Source organism: Pipistrellus kuhlii, unplaced genomic scaffold, assembly GCF_014108245.1.
Source record: "Pipistrellus kuhlii isolate mPipKuh1 unplaced genomic scaffold, mPipKuh1.p scaffold_m20_p_15, whole genome shotgun sequence".
Lineage (NCBI taxonomy): Eukaryota > Metazoa > Chordata > Mammalia > Chiroptera > Vespertilionidae > Pipistrellus > Pipistrellus kuhlii.
Window position 1 is genome coordinate 34,354,761 of NW_023425460.1, and position 21,198 is coordinate 34,375,958.

At 39.4% G+C, this 21,198-nt stretch overlaps 1 protein-coding gene across 2 annotated transcripts in view; it reads right to left on the reverse strand.

Annotated features, from left to right (window-relative positions):
• CFAP43 (cilia and flagella associated protein 43) overlaps window positions 1-17,310 on the reverse strand; it is a 76,813-nt gene extending 59,503 nt beyond the window's left edge. For both annotated transcript variants that reach the window (XM_045582068.1, XM_036438954.2), the window contains exons 1-8: window positions 17,125-17,310; window positions 14,651-14,904; window positions 13,825-13,921; window positions 11,357-11,524; window positions 9,691-9,841; window positions 5,991-6,150; window positions 2,320-2,387; window positions 27-158 (exon numbers count right to left, since the gene is read on the reverse strand). In XM_045582068.1, the coding sequence (XP_045438024.1) occupies window positions 27-158; window positions 2,320-2,387; window positions 5,991-6,150; window positions 9,691-9,841; window positions 11,357-11,524; window positions 13,825-13,921; window positions 14,651-14,904; window positions 17,125-17,189 (1,095 nt within the window). In that variant the 5' untranslated portion in view covers window positions 17,190-17,310. The remainder of the gene's footprint in view (window positions 1-26; window positions 159-2,319; window positions 2,388-5,990; window positions 6,151-9,690; window positions 9,842-11,356; window positions 11,525-13,824; window positions 13,922-14,650; window positions 14,905-17,124) is intronic.
• Window positions 17,311-21,198: the final 3,888 nt, after the last annotated feature.

A 21,198-nucleotide genomic window follows, 5' to 3' on the forward strand; every position in this document is an offset into this window, starting at 1 on the left:
TACTAAGAAATGGCCATCTAGCATACCTTCCCTGTTTGAATCAGCAACATTTTGTAACTGGGAGAAAACTGCAGATGCTCCACAGGCTCTTCAATCTGAAGAAAATCTTCTACTTTGTAAGTTGTATCTTTCATAATAAAAGAATACACAAAGCCATCCTAGAGACCAAAAACAATGAGATAAATGCAGAAAAATCAGTTTTAGTCATTGCATAGTATACTTTCATTATCAGACAAGCTAAGACTTATGACCAATTAATGTTTACTTTTGGAATAATCTGTTTACATGATCTAGAATGCCCTATCTTTTATTTAAGTAACTTTTTTTTTAGTAACATATTTTGCTCAACGGCTTTTATTTTATTTGTTTATTTTTATATATTTTCCTTGATTTCAGAGAGGATGGGAGAGGGAGAGATGGAAACATCAATGATGAGAGAGAATCATTGATCAGCTGCCTCCTGCATGTCCCTTACTGAGGATGGAGCCTGCAACCTAGGTATGTCCCCTTAACTGGAATTGAATCTGGGACCCTTCAGTCCACAGGCCAAAGTGCTCTATCCACTGAACCAAACCAGCTAGGGCTACCAAGACAACTTTTAACCATGGTTTCTGATCAAGTTTCAATTTTATCTCTTTGGTGATAAATTTTTCAATTGCCTAAAATTTTACTGAACTTTTCTAGCATCTATCTTCTTATCATCTACTTTATTATACAGAAGGCGGGATAAATGAGGCACAGTTTATTGAGTGGATTGTATATATAACAATCTCGTTACCTCAAAGGACACTAGTCTTAGTGTTCTTTAATCATTGTTATATGTAATTTCTTATCTCCCTAAATGGCCCAAGAATAGGGAGTGTCCTGTTTGTTTCCTTTATATTCTTGCAGTATGCAATAAAAATGAGTTAGTTGCTTGGTTGATCATGAACAGATTTAGGTAAATTTTAGCACTCACGAGGAATTTGAGTTACTTCTACAATAGTGAAGAGTCTTTCCGCAAATTCATCCTTAATTTCTAGATTAGACCCCATTACAATTAAGAGTAAGCGTTTGTGAGACAGCTGGGTTCATACACTGGGGGAAAAGGGGGAACATGCCAGGTGCTTTCATCATTCTCTATCCCTCACCAGAGCAGATGCTCAGAACATTCCTTTAAATTAGTTTTAAGAAAACACTCAATGCAGACTAAATGTAGGAGTGGGGGTAGTCCATTACAAGTTTGGGGGGAGTGTATTATGAACTGAGTGTAGGTTTATGAGCTCCAGATTGTTTCTCATTGATAGAGCTACATCTCTTACCTTGACAACACTGACGAGCTGCCCTTGGGGTCCTAAAGATGTAATTTGTGGCAACAATAGTAGTCTCAGGACCAATAGACTTGAGATTTTAATGTAGGTCAGCTCCAAACCTTAGCACTGATTACTACAGTATGGAAAAGTAACATGGTCTGACCTTTGTCATATGTATGAGGCTGAGTGAACTCAGTAAGACATGGTTCCTTCATCAATAGTTTCTACGTGATGGGGTTGTTGTAAGGAACAATAAGCTAATAAAGCAAGCACTTGGCATGGTGCCTGGCACCAAATAAGCACCAAATAAATGGTGGCTATTAATACTAATTCTACCATGGACAATCCTATATAATAAGAGAGGAATATGCTAATTATCCGTTATGCCCTGAGGCGTAATGATAATCACAGATCTGCAGGAGGGTGGGGCAGCGAACTTCAACCTGGAGGTGCAGAGTTACAAGAGGGGGCAGGGCAGCAAGCTATAATGGAGGAGTGGGGGAGGGGCAGGGGAGCTATAGGAAGGTGGGGCAGTGGGAGGAGAGCCACAGGGGGATGGCAGTGACCTGCTGGTGCACAGATTTGTGCACAGGGCTACTGGTAAACTATAATACAGGTAAACAAAATGGGCCCACACAGGAGGCTAAGCTGAAGCTTTGACAAAAGGTTCCAGTTGTACTTGAAAAACATATTTTACGTGCACAAACAGGAATGGAATTGAGTGATGGATATTAAGTGTTTGGGGGAGGCTTGGTTTTTAATTTTTTTTTTTCTGCCTATTTGCAATAAGGTAAATATGTGGTAGTTCATTATACTGTGATCACTAGTTTTATATATATTTGAAATTCTTCATAGCAAAAAGTTCTATAATAGCATCCAAAAAGGAAACAACTTCAATTAATAATCACACAAATTCTGCCATCCCAAATTATGGCTCATAATAGTAAATGGCAACAAATAGAAATTACACATTTTCTTGAAAGCAATTAATTTAAAAAAAAAAAAAGAAAAGAAAAAAATACATTACAATTCCAGAAGCAAGCACACCTCCCTTCTGATATGCTATGGTGATTGAACTGATAAGATTTCTTCTACCTTTTAGAAAAGAAAAACAAGAAAAACAGGTGACATAATTAAAAGTACAATACAGAGTAATTCATCTCACTTGATTTCTTAGGACTATTATTTCTTTGTAATTTTTTTTTTCTTTCTGAAAATCAACTTCATATTAGAATATGTACTACAATTCTCCCAAACAATGAATAATAAAAGCTGCTTAGCAATGATTACTGATATAAATCACACAAGTTTTTTTAAGGTCAGTATCATCAGATCTATGTAACTAACATTGTAGAATTATTATTATATTATTATCACCAAATGTATACTTAAAATTTATACATTTTATGGTATGTAAACTTCTATACCTCAGTAAATAAAGAAGATAAAATAAGGTAAAATGTTCTATAAGAGCATTTGTTATTAATAAGATATTGTCCTTGGATGTTCTATACCTGAAATTAATATAATAGTATATTGCCGGGGTGTTTCTCAGCATCTAGTAGGTTTCAGGAACCTGGAGAAGGGCTGTGAGTAAATTAATAAAGAAACTAGATATGAAATATAAATTTGGAAGGCATTTTGGGGAGCCAGAGGAGACATAGTTTCAGTAATCAGGTTCTCCGATTCTCTGCACCCCGGGCTCTTTTCTCCACACATTTTTCCCTATAGCAAAGCAGATATACATATCAAAGGTAAGGTTTGGTAAATAGTAAGATTATCAGGTTAGGGGAACTGTCCTCAGCTGTCTGGCAGCAGGCAATAATATATGCAGATCTTCAGGTTCGGGGAAGTGCTTTCGGCTATTCCAGCAGCAAGTAATATGATTCAGCCCTGCTGAAGCCTCAAGGTTCACCAACCTTTTGATGAACTTCTTGCATTTATGACCTGTTGGAATTAGCCCCCAGCAGTATATATTAATTAGACTTCATTAAGACGAAATGTTGTCCTTGAGGGGAAATAGCAAAAGCATATTATTTGTTATTTAGGTAAACATGAAAACCACAAGATCAAAATTTCAGATGGCATGCATAAAGTTATTTGTTTACTGCATACTAGGTATGTGGCCTTATGCTAGATGCTAAAAGGACAATGTCCTTTCCTCCAAGCGCTAGTCACCTCCCAGTAGTCTCTTTTTTTCCAATCCAACTGCCACTAGAGTCCTGCTTCTTATGACTCCTTCCCTTAGTCTAGGTGCCTGCTTCTTATACCCACCTGCTACTAGGGACTTCCTTTCTTGAATGATGGCTAAATTCATCTCCCCAAGCACAATTACCGTTGGGGTACCTCCCCAATCAGGAATTTTTTTATGTCTGCCTGTCAGCTGAATTAAGTATAAACATGTTAGCCTTATGTTCAAGGTCAGATATGGTGTAACAGATGACCCACAAGTAAACTTGATGCTCCAGACAAACTGGACCACTTCTTGTGTCTCTACTACCCAGGGTTTTGTCTACAAAGATATCATTGCCAAAAAGTCCACCTACCCTTTCCTCTGCCTGTGAACCCATCCTTCAAGGGCCATTTCAAGGGCCGCTTTCAAAACAACTTACCTTGGCCTGTTTCCCTGCTCTGAATCCCCACAGCACTTTGTGAAGTTTTCCCTAGTGAAATCATCCTCACCTAACAGACTGTAATTAACTGAATACTTGTCTTATTCTCTTTACTTAAAAGAGAATAAGAAATCACTTGAAAGTAGAGATTATAAGATTATATATTTTCCATCTCTGTCAACTCTGAAGCACCTTGCATAGTATCTTACACATTATAGAGGTTAGATAAATATCTACTTTGAAAGCATGATATTATCCCATGGAAAGTATTGGAAATACAATAGTATATAGGAAGAAAGTATACAATGTACAACTATCAAGATTAAGTTCTAAATTGGGTATAACATATTACAAGTGTTTTGGGAGTTTGGAAATGAAAAACCTATTTTTATAATTGAATTTACAAACACATACAGGTGCTAATTTACTCTGCAGAAATCTCTGGGATTAAATTTTGAAGCCAAAGGATGATTAAAACACAGTTCCTAACTTCAAAGAGTTGATGACTAGTGGGAAAGACATGCACATGGAACATTGTAATAGCTCACGAGGAGGCTCTAAGAAAGCAGTGAATCTGAAGGAAACCCAGACAGGGGCACCTAATTATGCCTGAAGGTTGGGGTGAGGACAGGGAGAGCTCCAGAGAGGACAATTTCACCAGGTAGACAAGGATGAGAAAGACATACTAGACGAGGGTAATGGCAAATAGCAGACGGCAGAATCTGGGGAGTGCAGAGCAATAATGAGAACTTCTAAAAGTGTCAAGTGGAAATAGGTGATATTGGAAATATAGGCCACAAAAGCGGTGTTTGCTTTTCAGAGAGCTGTGGGATGGCATTGTGGCTGCAGGATTAGAGAGCCAACCAAGCCCGGAGGCCACAGGTGAGAGTAAAAGGAAGAAAGAGGGTCTAGCGTAGGAAAATCAAATCTAATGGTCTCAGTTTTATTAATGACGTGTGAGTCAGGGAGTGAGAGAGGGCATAACTGAGGGTCACTGCAGTTGGTAGAAACTTCCTGTAGGGGGTGATGTTTGAGCTGAGAACTGGAGGGTTCAGAGAGTGAAGTGGGAAGGGAATGAGTAGGAGTCATGTCTGCAAAATGATGGGAAGAACTGGCTGTTTAGACAGAAGACTTGTACTGGGGAGTAGTGGGAACTAATACTATTGGGGCAGGTAAGATCAGATTGGAGAGAGCTTGAAAGGAAGGTGGAGCATACCTTGAATTACATGTTAAAAAAACGGTCCTAAAGAAGAGCAGTTTGGCAGGGATGAGCTGCCTGGTTTGAGTCAGTTGTTGATTAAGTCAGTCCTAAGGTTGTTGCAAAAATCAAGGTGTGAAATAATCAGAGCAAAATTAATGGAGAGTGCGTTGGAGAAGCTGGCCCTGGGAGGGTTCCCTTTTCAAAGGGCCTATACCTAGCTGCTTCTGTGACCCAGGCCTGACTCTGGACTGAGCTGATAGAACCAGGAATGGACACCCAATCTAAAGAGAGTAGATCAAGTTCTCTTAGAAATCCTAATCACTTAACATAAAGGCAATTTTCAAGATGTAGTTGAACTAAGCAGACTATTATGGAGAAAGGATTGAGAGGATAAAGGTCAGAAAAGAACATATTAGCTTATTAAGCAGAATAGACATATTATGGAAAAGGATATAGCAAAGTAGCTAACAACCTACACTCTGAAGTCTTATAGCCTGGGTTTGGATTTCAGCTCTACAGTTTACTAGTTATGTGAATTCAGGCATATTTGCTAACCTCTCAATGCCTCCATTTCCTCATCTATATCTCGGAGATAAAAATGTATCTCTTGTAAAGCTGTTCTGAGGATTACATGAAATCTGCATTATAGAGTGATAGCAAAAAGACTAGATCATGTAACATTTAAGAAACATTAGCTAACTAGAAGGTATAGGAGGACTTGGTAAAGTAACTAACTACTACAGGATAAAGAAGGAGGAGGAGTCAAGACATTTCAAGATGTCTCCAAGAAAGAGAAAAATAGGAAAAAACACACATTCACCTTCAAGTGCAAAACCATCGCTAATGGCTATGCTTCTGGGAATACGAAGCAAAGCAGTTTCTCACCCAATGGTGATGTGTCTTCTATCTTCTCAAGCAGAGTCACCTTCAGGGTTTCTCCACTAATCATTAAAAGTTGACCCTCTTCACTGCCAACATACAGGTCACTCTGTGGAGTCCAGCAGTGCATAGTTGGGTGAAGCAAAGGATATAGATCATCTTTGGGCTTCAAAGAAAGGTTAGAAACCTTGTATTAAAACAACAATTATGGCCTAACAGCCAGAGAAATACCCATCAAATTAATTTCCAAGAGGGAAAAAATAAATATGTACATACACACCTCCACTGGCCCCACTATTTGCCAAGAGTTAACTGAACTTCCTTTTCTTTCTCTACTTCTCTCTGTTTTAATTCACTAGGAAAAGGCATTCTTGTCACCACTTTTCTGGTGGCACTCAGAGATCTAGTGTCACAGATTTTCGTGCGTTTTGAGTAATAACTTCTACGCTGTTTCTTGGTAGACTTTTTTGTATCTTGAAGCTAAGAGAGTCATGGTCTAACTACAATCACCATTTTTTGAGGAAGAGTTTTGTCAACTTTTCCTGGAGTGGCTACGGAGAGGTCTCCCTAGATCCTCTGCCTAGTTAGCTTTCATGAGGAATGAAAAGAATACTCCCTGTCTGATTCTGGTGGCCTCTCAAATGCGGCTCATGAAACATCCTGTGACTTTGCATGGAAAACTCAAAGAAAAATGCACAAAATCTATGGGATGTACCTACCCTGTTTCCCCGAAAATAAGACAGTGTCTTATATTAATTTTTTTTCTCCCAAAGTTGCGCTAGGTCTTATTTTCAGGGGGTGTCTTATCTTTCCATGCACTAGGTCTTATTTTCGGAGGATGTCTTATTTTGGGGGAAACATGGTAGAAAAAAGAAAAAAAGAAAAAAAAAAGCTGGCTTTGGAGACTAAAAATAACATGGGCCAAGAATCTAAGGCAAATTTTTCCTATAAAGGACTACGTAGCAAATATTTTAAGCTTTGTGGACCACATAGTTCTCTGTCACGTACATTCCCACTCCTTTTTTTAGCAAACCTTAAAAAAAAGTAAAAGACACTCTTAGGTTGGGGCCATACAATAGCACATTATAGTCTGTTGGTTTCTGTCTTAACTAGTAATACCACAGTATTATGCCTCCTGCAGTGTTAAACACTTTTGTCCAGCAGAGCAGAATCCACTCCCCCTTTCTGTAAGGACAGAGCAGGTCACAAGAAATGCCATTCAAAGGAAGGAATAGAATCAAGACATTTGAGATCTATTTTATGCTTTCACTCATTGATTAGAAATTGATGTTTTAGTCATTTTTCATTATCTATAAAATGGAGAAATATTGAAAAAGTTAATTTCTTATTTAAGTACAAAGTATATGGCTTTATTAATATTCTCTGTATGATTTAGAGATGTCAAACTTAAACATTAAATTTCTGTCTTCAGAAAAAAGTTAAGATGCACTGAGTACAAAAGATGTCTCTTTAATTTTTTAAGATGGTAATTCCACTTTTAAATATTTAAGGAAGGCATTCCCATAGCATTTCTCAAATGACAAGGACAATTGCCTGAATTTTAAATGTTGTATGTAGTGTTAATCATGTTGGTGCAAAATGTGAAAGATTGAGGGCTCCTACAGAAAAACAAAAAAGAAAATATTTGAGAGAGTTGAATATGTGGAGTCCTGCATATCAAATACTAAACATATAAACTTTTAAAAAATATATATTGTATTGATTTTTTAAAGAGAAGAAGGAAGAGAGATAGAGAGCTAGAAACGTCGATGACCGACGCTCTACCACTGAGCCAAACCGGTTTCGGCCATATAAACCTTTTTAAAGTTGTAAACCCTGATGGCGATTTATTTGTGTTTACTTTGCTGCCCCACTGTGGTTGTATTTTCAAGGCTAAGATCTGTGCTATTAAATGGAATTAGTCACTCTCAGTAATTTAAATGAGTAAATAATTGCCATACTTTAAAAGAAACACAAAGTGTATACAATCCTTTCTCGTGTTCGTCAGAAATTTTTAAATAAATTACCACATTGAATTATTTTGAACATCTATAGCTTAATTCTCTGCAGTGGTAAAACATTTGGGAACCTCTCTTTTATTCTTGACCTGAAGCTTTAAAACAAGCATTAGCATACTGTAGGCCAAAGAGGCTTAGTTTCAAGCTCCTTACCTTCACCTCAAAGACCCTGCCTGTGCTACTCTCTGCTCCCTGCCTCCCTCCTGAAGATTACCTGCACCTCACTCTCTCTCGTGCAAGGGGCTCAGCCCTCGCAGCTGCGCTGGCTGCCTTGGCCCTCAGTGCCCCAGCTTCATCTGGAAGGTTGTCTAGAAGTATGTCCAGAAGTTCATTTGGCTGCCCAGTCTAATTAGCATATTATGCTTTTATTATTATAGATGCTCCAGCTGCTAGTACATGGTCTTTTCTCTGCTCCCCAGACATACTCAATTCTTTTCTTCCCCTGCCTAGGACCTTTGTCCGTGTGGTTCCCTCTTCCTAAACACTCTACCCTGCTTGTCGCATGAGTAATGCCTCCTGGTCCTTAGAGTCTCAGTTTCACTGACATCTCCCCAAAGACCTCTCTTGACCAGTATATGTTAATCTTGTCCTCACCTCCATTCTCCATTTTTCCTAAGATAATTATCACTTTTTTCAATGATTTATTTTTGGTGTTGTTACTCTGTCTTCCTGATAAAATGTAAGCTCCAAATGGCAGGGTTTATTATGTCTGGTTGGTCATCATGTGACCCCATTGCCTAGAGCAGTTCCTGTGACTGGTGGAGCTTGATAAATTTGTTGAATGAATGAATGAATGAGTGTGCAACTGCTGACAAACTCTCTTTTGAAACTTTCTTCCACTGTTTTACTACACAGTCTTTCCTGGATTTGCTCCTATTCTGTGGCTGTTCCTTCTCAGACCCATCTTCCTCCTTCTAACTTTTGGCAGTCAGTTTCCTCTCTGGCTCTCTTCCCTGACACCCTCTGTCTCCTTTTTATCACATCCTTCCCCTCAGTGCTTCTACTCTGTGAGAATGACTCGGACATCTTATGTCTGCAGCCCTGACTTCTCCCTAACAGTAAGTCACTTTGCTGACTTCTGCCTGGCATCTGCAGCTGGAGGCATTCTCAGTACCCCAAATTTGGTATGTTAAAAATTAAAATCATATCTGGGCTCCCAGTGTCAGTTAGCAGTGCCATTATCTTCACCCAGTCTTCATGTCTCATGGTGTCCAGGCTAATTTGTATTAAAAACCAGTATGATTCTCTCTATCCTGCATGTCTCATGGGATGATCATTCTATATAATAAAAGGCTAATAAATAAGTCGACCAAACGGCAGAATGACCAGTTGCTATGATGCACACTGATCACTAGGAGACAGACACTCAACACAGGAGCTGCCCCTTGGGGGTCAGTGCACTCCCACAGGGGGAGTGCCACTTAACCAGAAACTGGTCTCACAGCTGGCGAGCCCAGCAGCAGTGGTGGGAGCATCTCCCACCTCTGCAGCAGCACTAAGGGCTCCTCAGGGGATGTCCAACTGCCGGCTTAGGCCCAGTGGGCCTAAGCTGGCAATTGAACATCCCCTGAGGGGTCCTAGACTGTGTGAAGGTGCAGGCGGGGCTGAGCCCCATCACCCAAGTGCATGAATATCATGCACCGGGACTCTAGTGTGAAGATAAATAGGAAGACATGCCAGGTCATTACCCTGAAAGTTTCAGCCTCTTCGCCTACTAGCCCGGCAATGGCTGACAGTGGTAGGACAGGTCCATAGATAAGATCCTTGGGCAGCGATTCAGGGAACACTATGTCTCTTTCATTAAAATATGACCCATCTTCCATAGGCAATTTTACCGATCTATGGAAAAAAGAAACACCAGAATAACTTTATTTACTATATTTACATTTCTTTTAAGAAGACAGTTTTTAAATACTACAATTTCAAGGATGTATATGGCCAACATCTCCTTAGTCTTTATTTGGGATAGTAGGGTCAGCTCAGGGGCATCTTGAATCTTTGAACTTTTTTCAGTAAAGACACCATTACCGTCAACTATCATCAGGACATGAGTCATAGAATTTCTCTCATTTATTTTAATCCTCACCTGAGGCTAATTGATTTTAGGGACAGAGGAATGGAGAGTGAGAGAAGCATTGATGAGAGAGAGAAACATTGATTTGTTGCCTCCCATATGCACCCCAAACCTGGGATCGAACCCACAATGTAGGTGTGTCCTGACTCGGAATTGAATTTGCCAACTTTTGGTGTATGGGACAATTCTCCAACAAACTGAGCCACCTGGCCAGGGCTAGCATTTCTCTTTGACCCAGTTTTATTTAAATAGGTCACTCTCATGATCCACTATATGCAACTACCCTTTTATTTATAGATAAGGTAGCTAAAGATATAACCTATATATAAAATTTCCATATCTAAAAGTTTCTTATTTTTGATATTTCAGTTGGGCATCGAAGTAACAGAAGCAAAAATTCAAAATTGTTCTTTTTATATAATAGGCATGTTTTGAAATAGTAATAGCAAATAAAATTTCGGAAAATTAAATCATGCTGTTTTTAAAACTCTAAGAGGACTTCTTATTTAAAAGAAATTGATTGGAAATCAAGTCATAGAGAATCTTTTTGGAATGCAAACCAATGTCATTATATTTTTAGAAAGATGTGATAACTTAAGATATATTGATAAGCCGAGACTGGTTTGGATCAATGGATAGTGGGTCGGCTTGGGGACTGAAAGGTCCCGGGTTCGATTCCGGTCAAGGGCATGTACCTTGGTTGCAGGCATATCCCCAGTAGGGGGTGTGCAAGACGCAGCTGATCGATGACTCTTTCTCATCAATGTTTCTAACTCTACCTCTCTCCCTTCCTCTCTATACAAAATCAATAAAAAATATATTTAAAAAAAAGATATATGGATAAAGACATTTAATTCATCAAATTGATCCAATCAACATTACATGAATACGAATTCCACCACTGTATCTATATAATAAAAGCCCAGCGATCTTTATAGTGGAACGACCAGAATGACTGGTTGCTTTGAAGCACACTGACCAAGAGGTAGACGCTCAATGCAGGAGCTGCCCCCTGGTGGTCAGTGCATTCCCACAGTGGGAGCACTGCTCAGCCAGAAGCCGGGCTCAGGTCTGGCGTGCGTGGTGGTGACAGGAGCTTCTCCTGCCTCTGCGGCAGTGTTAAGGAGCGGTGAGCTGAGCAGTAAGGAGCAGACAGGCAGGCAGTTAGGAGCAAGGGGTCCTGAATTGCGAGAGGGTGCAGGCTGGGCTAAGAAATTCCCCCCTCCCAACACAAATTTCATGCATCAGGCCTCTAATTGTATTACAATGAAGTCTCTCACTTTGCTTTGAGATAATAGTCCTGGTTACTTCTTTCAATGGTCCACACAGTCACTGAACTTGGACTTGACAAGCATAACTGGCGCCAGTTCATGGGGTTAAAGGTCATCTGGCTCACATCTACACCAGGTTGTGATTTCTTGCACAAAATGACACCTAATTCCCAGTTCCTTAGAGAAAAATGGCATTTGGTAAAAACACAATTCATGTGAATTTCATATATTGAGAATAATTATCTAATTATATGAATATAATTTACATAAATTGTGACTTATAATTTATCTACTCTATGGCATTAATATTACACTCATAAAACAGTTATGATTATCATTATACTGTACCTGTTAAAGGAAAATAACTATTTAAAAAATATTATTCATATGCTACCAAGTCTATTTTATCTTCCTTATTTAATTTGTATTTTACTCATCCAAATCTAAAAAATTGAATATAAATGTAGGTACTAAATAAATGTAGGTATCTAAATCTCTATAGTATATGCAAATACTCTATGATATTGGAGTGTACTGTATACATTGATGCTAATAGATCATTTATTGAGTTTCTTCAATCACAGTACCAATACTTTAAAATGTATTAATTTGTTTATTCACTTGAATGTCATAAATGCCTACTGAATGTCCTTTGATAGATGAAATAAAAAGAAAAAAAATGAATGTAAGCTATTTCCTCCCTCCCCCCTTCTTCTCTCTCCCCCAGCATACAGGCAGCCAGCACTCCAGAGTTGTGACTGAAACTGGAATTAATATTTATTAAGCTCGCTTGATCTTTTGGCTTCCTCTGCTCTCGCCTTCTTCCATCCTCATCCCAAATGTCCTGTCCATCATGTCAATCATTCTATTGCTAGTATGCTGCTACCTTGATCTTTAGACTTTCTGCCTCAGATGCCTGGCAAAAATTGTCAAGCCTGGATGGATACAACTGAAAACATGGGGTAGGGAGACATAGGAAGATTATAGGACTCTGTCAGTGACATTATCAGTTCCTGGTTACTGCATTCACTGAAGCCTCAATACAACCTTTGTGCTACTATTTCTCTGTTGAGGGCTCTCTTCTATTCTCTAAAGTGGTCACTTTCCTCACAGCCCTCACTCCTGAATCTCAGACTTGTAGTATCCACAATCATGAGACAATAAACTCTGCTGTTTATGTTACTCAGTTTGTGGTACTTGATTAACTAGAAAACTAATACATCCATCAACAGGTGAGTAGAAAAACAAACTGTGGTATACCTATACCATGAAATTGATACATAGCATGAGAGTTTAAAAATAAGACAATTCAAAATAATTATGTTGCACAGAAAATGCCAGACCCCCCCCAAAAAGGGTATACAATGTATGACTTCCTGTATATGAAATTCTAGAAAACACAAACAAATCCAGAGTGACAGAAAGCATTTCAGTGGTGGACTGGGGGCAGGGGGCAGGGAGCAGGGCAGTGATGGGGTAAGAGTTTGTGTGGCAAGGGTCAATAAGGAAGGCTCTGAGAGGCACAAAGAAACTTTTGGGGGTGATGGATATACTTATCATCTTGATTACAGTGATGGTTTCATGGGTTTATTCATAAATAAAAACATCAAATTGTACATTTGTATATATACTTTATTATAAGTCAACTATATCTCAATAAAGCTTCAAAAAAAAGAAAGAAATAAACTGCACAAACTAAATGTGGCTCACTGAACCTAGATTATTACATCTATATTATAAAAAGCCAGTGGCTGTAATGCTGTAACACCATAATGACCAAACGACCATTCACCTGGAGGTGCACTGATGGGTCCTGCACTGGTGAGGCGGGTCTGAGTGTCATGCAATTTCACACACTGGGCTCTAGCTTTTATATAAGAAATACTAATATGTAAGGAGCATCCTCAATTATTCCTGGAACATTTTGCACTTTCCCTTAATAAGACTGAATAACACTGAAGGAGTTTGTTTTAAGGATGGAAGAGTGCCTGCAGTTTTGAATGTGGCCACATGGAACAACCCAGCAAAGACCACAGCTATATCTTATCCACAGGTAGTCCTGTACAGCAAAACAACCACTTTACACTGAGCTCTAATATAGAGACCATCTAACTAAGTTCAACATTAGTGGGAAGCAGGCTATTTATTTGTAGAAAAGATGAAAGCTTATGTATTTATAAATGCATTCTTTTTTTTGACAAAAGAAATATTGTAACACATTAATAAAAAGAGAACTAGGGTAATAAATTTAACTCTCATTTAGCTTTTGCCCTACCAAATTTCATGCCTAAAAGTAGTAACTAAAATTAAACGTCATGATTAGGACTTTTACTTCTTCTGTTTTCGTTGTTTCAGATTTTTCATGTATCCGTCCTTTGATTTTTATAAGTAACCTAATGTAAAAGCATTCTGTAAATTCTTTTAACTAGTCAAATTTCACTCAAATGAAAGGAATTTGGCAGGATGCTGAAACTTACCAGAGAGCTAATTCAAATTCCGGGAGAGAGGAGTAGCTAGCCAGGTAGGTGCCACAATAACTGAATGAAAGGAGAGTATAGTCCAAAAGAACATTGCCTAAAATATAAAAAACAAACAAAAACATTACAGGGACTTAATTATCATATTCTGAGATTAACTACAGTCTCTAGTTTATTTCCAGGGGCCCCAGCTTTGTCAGAAAGGACATCTGGATGTGCGGAAGGTCATTCAGCTGTCTGGTCTAATTACCATATTACCCTTTTGTTATTATAGATATAATTTTATTTCTTATCACTACAGTCTTAATAATACTACCATTATCCCCACTTCACAGAAAAGAAAATTGAGGCTCAGAGACTTACCTTTAATACATCAATTCACCTGGATTTTCAATAAACTACCAGAAAAGTAAAAAAAAAAATAAAAAAAAAATTGTTCTGAAAAAGGTATTTTTCAAAATGTATTTAGTAACTGCATCTTTTAGCTCAATGCTTCTCAAACGTAAAGTGCATATGAATCACCTGGGGGATGTTGTTAAAATGCAGATTCTAATTCATTAAGTCAGGGATGGGAGCAGCGTTTCTGCATTTAAAGTACCCTAGGTGATGACAATGTTGAAGGTAAGCAGACCACACTGTGAGTAGCAAGGCTCTAACCCAATTCATTAAATCCTTTGTGATCAGCCTGATTCCTTCTTTAAAAATGTGTATTATAACAGCAACAACAAAAATCTTCTAAAACATTCTTCATTTATCAGAACTAGGTTTGGTTACATCTTAGGACAAGATCCTTCAGTTACGGCGGAGGGAGGGTCTTGAGGGATACCTTTTAATTTGGTTCTTCTGGTCAATCCTTGAACATTGTATATGTAGATGAGAGGTCTTAGCTTCCGGTCAGAAAAAGCAACAACTTCATAAGGAATGTTAGTTGCGACGACGCCTACAATGCCATTCATACACTGGAGTAGAGTTTTTTTCTTGGTTTCGAGATTAATAAATATTACGAAATTGCCACTGGCGTAGCAAATGGTGCTGTCGTTGACAAAATGGACATTCTGCTTAGGGAATCCTTGCACCCATCTTTAGAGAAAAGATATATCAGCATCAGTATAACACATTCCAAACACTTTGTTTTTGACAAAGCAAACAAAAGGTCATCAAAATCTTTGAAACACGTCTACACTAATTTCACACCCTCTCTGCCTAAAACACTAATATGAAAGAACACTTATGCTGGCTGTGAGGCCAGTTTGAGTCCAAGTAGGAGAGAAATTTAAACATAGCCTTAAAGTTCCATGGGTTTCAAGAAAACTTCTTCAGAGAACTTTTTCAGTGAAGCAAATCCTCTACTCAAACCCGAGGAAATCTCAGGAGGATTTCTGGGGCCTTGTCTACTTGGGGGGGAGGGGGGTGAAAACAGCAAGAAAGAGAAACACACACACCCTTGATTCTAATAGAAAACAGGTTGTATCCTGGGCCTTTCTTTTATAATTAGCTTTGATTTTTTAAAAAAACAATCTTTAAAGAACAACTTTGAATAGGGCAGCCAGCTTTTGATTGTGAGTGGAATAGGAAACTTTTTTCTTTACAAAGATGAAGCATGTGTAGCCATATTATAGATCTAAAAATACGGATATAGAAAATAAAGGAATTAGCCGAAGCCGGTTTGGCTCAGTGGTAGAGCGTCGGTCTGCGGACTGAAAGGTCCCAGGTTCGATTCCCGTCAAGGGCATGTACATTGGTTGCGGGCACATCCCCGGTAGGGGGTGTGCAAGAGGCAACTGGTCGATGTTTCTCTCTCATCGACATTTCTAGCTCTCTAGCTCTCTCCCTTCCTCTCTGTAAAAAATCAATAAAATATATTTAAAAAATAAAAATAAAAAATAAAGGAATTAAGCCAACATGAATGAAAGGTTAAAACACAAAAGGAAGATACTTTTAAAGGAAGGAATGTGTGGTGGGTATATGCTAGAAGTAAGGAGTCTGAGATGAGGGGAGATTCCAGTTTTATTTAAGTACTAGTAGCCCTGTGCACGAATCCGTGCGCCAGTAGCTCCCTGTTGCCCTCCAGTAGCGCTCTGCCTACTGCCCTGCCGTAACTCCCCTCACCCCTCCCTCATAACTTACTGCCCTGCATCCTCCAGTAGCTCTCTGCTGCCTGCTGGTAACTCTATGCCCCACCCTCCAGCTGATCCAAGATCCAGCAGTTACCTGGTCGGTTGTTATACTTCACTGCACAACGACCATTTGCATATTACATCTTTACTATATAGGAAGGATTAAGGATATGCTTAAAGATAGATGGCGGAGGAGGTAAGAGAAGAACACTAGGTTGCTAAGAAACTTCAAGAGACTGGAGAGAAGAGCCAGGACCAGGGGAGTATACTGTGTGGAACAGACTGCAACTAACACTCCAGAATAGTGATTTGCAACTATTGTGCTACAGTGGAAACATGCAATACCTTGGCGAATACACAGTACAGTGTATAGGTGATGTGTTGTGAATTCACCCAAAACCCGCTTAAATTTTAACCAGTGTCACCCCAATAGATTCAAGAAAACAAAAACCATGCGATCACTACCCGATTATTTAGTCAGGGGCACTGCCCTCTTTTCCCTTAGATTGTCAAATTTTAAAAAAATGACAATAGCCAACCCAATAGCTGTCCGGTGTGAGTGAATCAAAGTGAACCCCCTCGCCCCCTTTTTTGTGTGTCAAATCAGCAAAAGATATATATTTTTTGGTGTGTCACAGAATTTTAGGAATTAGTTTGTATGCCACGAGATGATAAAGGTTGAAAATCGCTGCTCTAGAATGTGGAAGGAAAGAAATGCCCCTTTTTATCTGTGCAGTGCTTTATGCTTTTTCAAAGCCTGCTATAAATGCGAATAAATCCAGAGAGTGGCTAGGAGTTAGGAGGAAGAGATGAACAGCCACAAAGACTACAAGGATAAAATGGGCGCTGTCACTGGGACGGGCAGGTATTTGCAAAGAAAAGTCGGGAGAAAAAGGACCACGGAAGGCAATACGCAGCCTGGAGAAGGTAAACCAGCGAGGGGTGGGGGACATGGAACGGGGTGGGGCAGGGAAAGACAGATGGAGGTGTGGCCACTGACTACGGGATGGAGAGAAGAGGTCACCCAGGGAGTGGGGGGAGGGGGTCTGCTGGAAGGTGTTGGGGTTTCAAGAGAAGAGGTCCACGTTTCCAGGACCGAGGGTCTAAAGAAAGGGAGGAAGAGCGTAGGCAAGGGGTGTGAAGTCAGAGGAAGCGTCTCCGCGAGACCGCAGTCAGTCCGCACCTCACGGACAGGGCCGCGCCGCCGCCGGAGAGGGAGCGCTCCTCTCGGCCTCGCGGGATGGACATGGCTCCTCAAAGCCGCGCTCGGGGCGGCAAACGCTGGACCCGGGGCTCCGCTCGGCAACGGCTGCTCCGCGGCTCCCGACTGCTCCGCCGGCGCAGCCGCCACTGTTTGCATCGTCGCCAGGAGACCGTAAGCCCTGCGCCCATTGGCTCTGCCCCTTCGGCCTTCTCCTTCTAGAGCCGCTCGCATTGGTGAAAGCGCTGCAGCCTGTCAGCCAATAGGCGAGCGGCAAGCGAAGCGAGGGGCGGGACTCTCGGAGTGAGTGCTGGAGGGGTCCCACACATTACAATTATGTAATATACAATTACATAATTGTATATTATGAAATTATTGATATTATAATAATTAAAATATTAATGAATATCAATGGAAGAAATTATTGAATGCTGCCGAGCCAGACGTTTCAAGCTCCATGCAGGCATTATTTCATTTAATCCTCGACTCCCCATCAGCCCCATTTTACAGATAAGGAAAGTGAGGATAAGAAAAATAACTTGCCTGAAGCTGCACAAACGGAGTGGGTTTTAAAGCAAGGTCTAGTGTAAATCTAGAGCTCCAAGCCTTTCTTTCTTCCTTTTTCTTTTCTTTTTACTTTTTTTTAACATATTTTATTGATTTTTTTACAGAGAGGAAGGGAGAGGGAGAGAGAGCTTGAAACATCGATGAGAGAGAATCATCCATCAGCTGCCTCTTGCACACCCCCCTACTGGGGATGTTCCCACAACCAAGGTACATGCCCTTGACCGGAATTGAACCTGGAACCTTTCAGTCCGCAGGTCGAAGCTCTGTCCACTGAGCCAAACCGGTTTCCGCGAGCTCCAAGCCTTTCATTGCTATGTTACACTTTCAAATGTACCCTCTACTACTTAAAATAGGCAGAGAGATTCTGAAAGTGATCTGACTGCAGCTTGTCCTAGCTTCGTCCCTTCCCTTTCAGATCCCTCCTAGCCATTTCCCCGGTTCTTTCTCCTTCCTCCCTCCCCTCCAGTCCTCTCCTTTACCCTGCCCCCTCCTTCTTTAAGTCCCTCCTTCCTGTCTTGCCACCATCTCTCCGACATTTCATTCATATAGAATGCTTAGCAGATGTGCAATTTGCATTCACCAATGAAATATTCTCCTCTATGCTGTTTTTCTACATTTTCATATCTTGGACATATATATACACACACACACACACATACATACACACACACACACTTCATCTCTTTTAACAGTAGTTAGGGTTTTTGTTGTTTTTCTTTTAGAAATCTGTTCCATAAATCACACCCCCCTCCATATAGTATATAGTAAAAACTTAAATTCCATGGGAAGGTTTTGCAAATGACAACATTTTTTTTTTTTCTCACCTCATTCTTTCCTACCTGAATTCCAGAGGCCACCTTCCAGCTTAAGAAATGGAAATTAATATCAGGGAAGCACTCCCCCTATACAATCCCCCTTAGTTTTTCTTTTTCTTCCCCTAGAAGTAAAAACTTTTCTGAATTCTGTTTATTGCTTCTTGCTTTTTAACTCTACCACATATGTATGTGCCATAACCGATATGCTGTTTCACTTTGCATGTTCTTAAAGTTAATTTATGTAGTCATATATATTGTTTTTATTATTCAATCTTAGGTTTTTGAGATGCATTTATTTTGATAGCTGTAGCTGTAGTTTATTAGTTTTCATTGCTGGATCGTTGTTCATTATATGAATAGACCACGATTTATTTATCCATTCTACTCTCAATGCCGTTTTAATATTCACCTATATATATATTTTGCTATTCAAGCTCCTTTCTTTATGGACTATTTATATCTGTATAGCTTCTTATTGTGAGGATTATAATAGTGTTTTTTTTCTTTCTTCATTTGATCTCACTCTAGGCCCCATAATACTTTCACTCAATCATTCCAGTCAGGATCTTTCCATGAAATCTATTTTATGAAAGCTATTTCTCCCTACTATGGACTGTCATGGGATGTTAATTTTTAAAGTAACATTCTTATTCACAAGATAAGTGCCCCTAATTTTAAAAAAAGATATTTTAAATATAATTAATTAAAATAATAACAGTGAAACACTTCATGTGACTTTCAATATTCCTAACTTACTCTATAAAATACTTTATATATATAAATGTATTATATACTAGAAGCCTGATGCATGATATTCGTGCAAGGGGCTTGGCCCTTTGGCTTCATCTGGACGGTCCTCTAGAAGGTCGTCAGGAAGGTCATCTGGACGGTTGTTCCATTGTTCGGCTGTCCGGTCGATTTGTATATTATGCTTTTATTATTATAGATTAAAGAGTATAAAATTATTCAAGTAATATTTCTGAAAAAAAATGTATCAAGTGGGTGTATATTGTCAGGAAAGAGAGATGGTATTTAGAAGGTAGAAAACTATTTCTTATCACTAGGACCTCTAACTTTTAAAAATATATATTTTTTTTCATTGATTTCAGAGAGTAAAGGAGAGGGAGAGAGAGAGATAGAAACATCGACAATGAGAGAATCCTGATCAGCTGCCTCCTGTACACCTCCTGGATGCCCCCTATTGAGGATTAAGTTTACCACCTGGGCATGTGCCCTGACCAGGGGTCCAAATTCATCCACTGAGCCATTTTGGCCAGCAGGACCTCTAACTTTTAATCTTCAACCAGCAGAATCAGTTGAGATTAGCCCACTCAGGTTAATTATTGACAATTACAGCTGCAAAAAAAAAAAGTGAAATACTATGTTTTTTCCCCGTGGCTAACAGCGATGTGTATCCAGATGTTCACATATCATGCATATATCCACCAAGGACTTGGAGATGATTCTCTGTAATGCAGAGTGGTGCCAACAGTACAGCTGTTTCCTGGGATGTATATTTTCTTTTTCATTTTATTTCTTTGAGGAATTAACATTTTACTTTATTGATGAATTGGATGTTTCAAATCATTAAAATAAAACATTATACACTGTTCATACGAATTAGGGGACAGACCATTTCAAATAAAAGTTCTCAAGATATACCTTGACATGAAATTTTTAGTTTGACCAGTTAGAGGTGTTGCTGTCCAAGTTTAAATTTACATTAATTTGAATGGTGTATCAATATGCTAAAAGACCTTCTAAAACGTTACTTTTCTGAAAAAGAGTTAAGCTACATCCATGCTTCAGCAAAAATGTAGCCAACTTGTTTTCACTGAGTTTCAGCAATAATAACAAGCATTTATTTATGTCACACTTATTCTGTGCCAAGAACTGCTTAAGTGCTTTCTAATATTCACTAATTTAATCATTCTTCAACTTCTATAAAGGAGCTATTAGGTGTTTGCCACCTTATTTTACAGGCGAGGGAAGTGAAACACAGAGGGAACTTGCTTGTAGTCACAAGGTGGTTAATAAGGGGTTACTACAACATTTATGGTTTCATAAAAAATTCATATGTTGAATTACAAACTCATGAATTCTTGTGTTGAAGCTCTAATTCCCAGGGCCTCAGAATGTGATCTTATTTGGAAATAGATTCATTTCAGTTATAATTAGTTCAATTAAGATGGGTCACATTGGGGTGGACTGGCCCCCTAATCCAATATTAAGAGGGGAAATGGAGATGCAGGCATGCACTCAAAGAGGGTGCCACGTGAAGATAAAGGCATTGATGGGGTGATGCTCTACATTCCGAGAAATGCCAGCAAACCACCAGAAGCTAGGGAGGGGCCTGGGACACATGTCTCTCACAATCTTCAGAAGGAACCCACCCTGCCTTCACCCGGATACTTCTAGCTTCCACACCCGGGAGAATACATTCCCGTTGTTTAAGCCATTCAGAGTGTGGTACTTTGTTACCCTAACCCTGGCAAACTAATAAATACAGGTCTAGAGAAAGGATCAAACCCAGGCAGGAAGGCTCTGAGATAGGTGTGCTTATCCCCTAACCTCTGCTTCTCCCATAATAGAGCTAATCAACATAAAAGCAGACACCAACCACCACACCTTTCTGCTTTGCAAATCAATGGCACAGGAGTCACCAGCTCTCAAA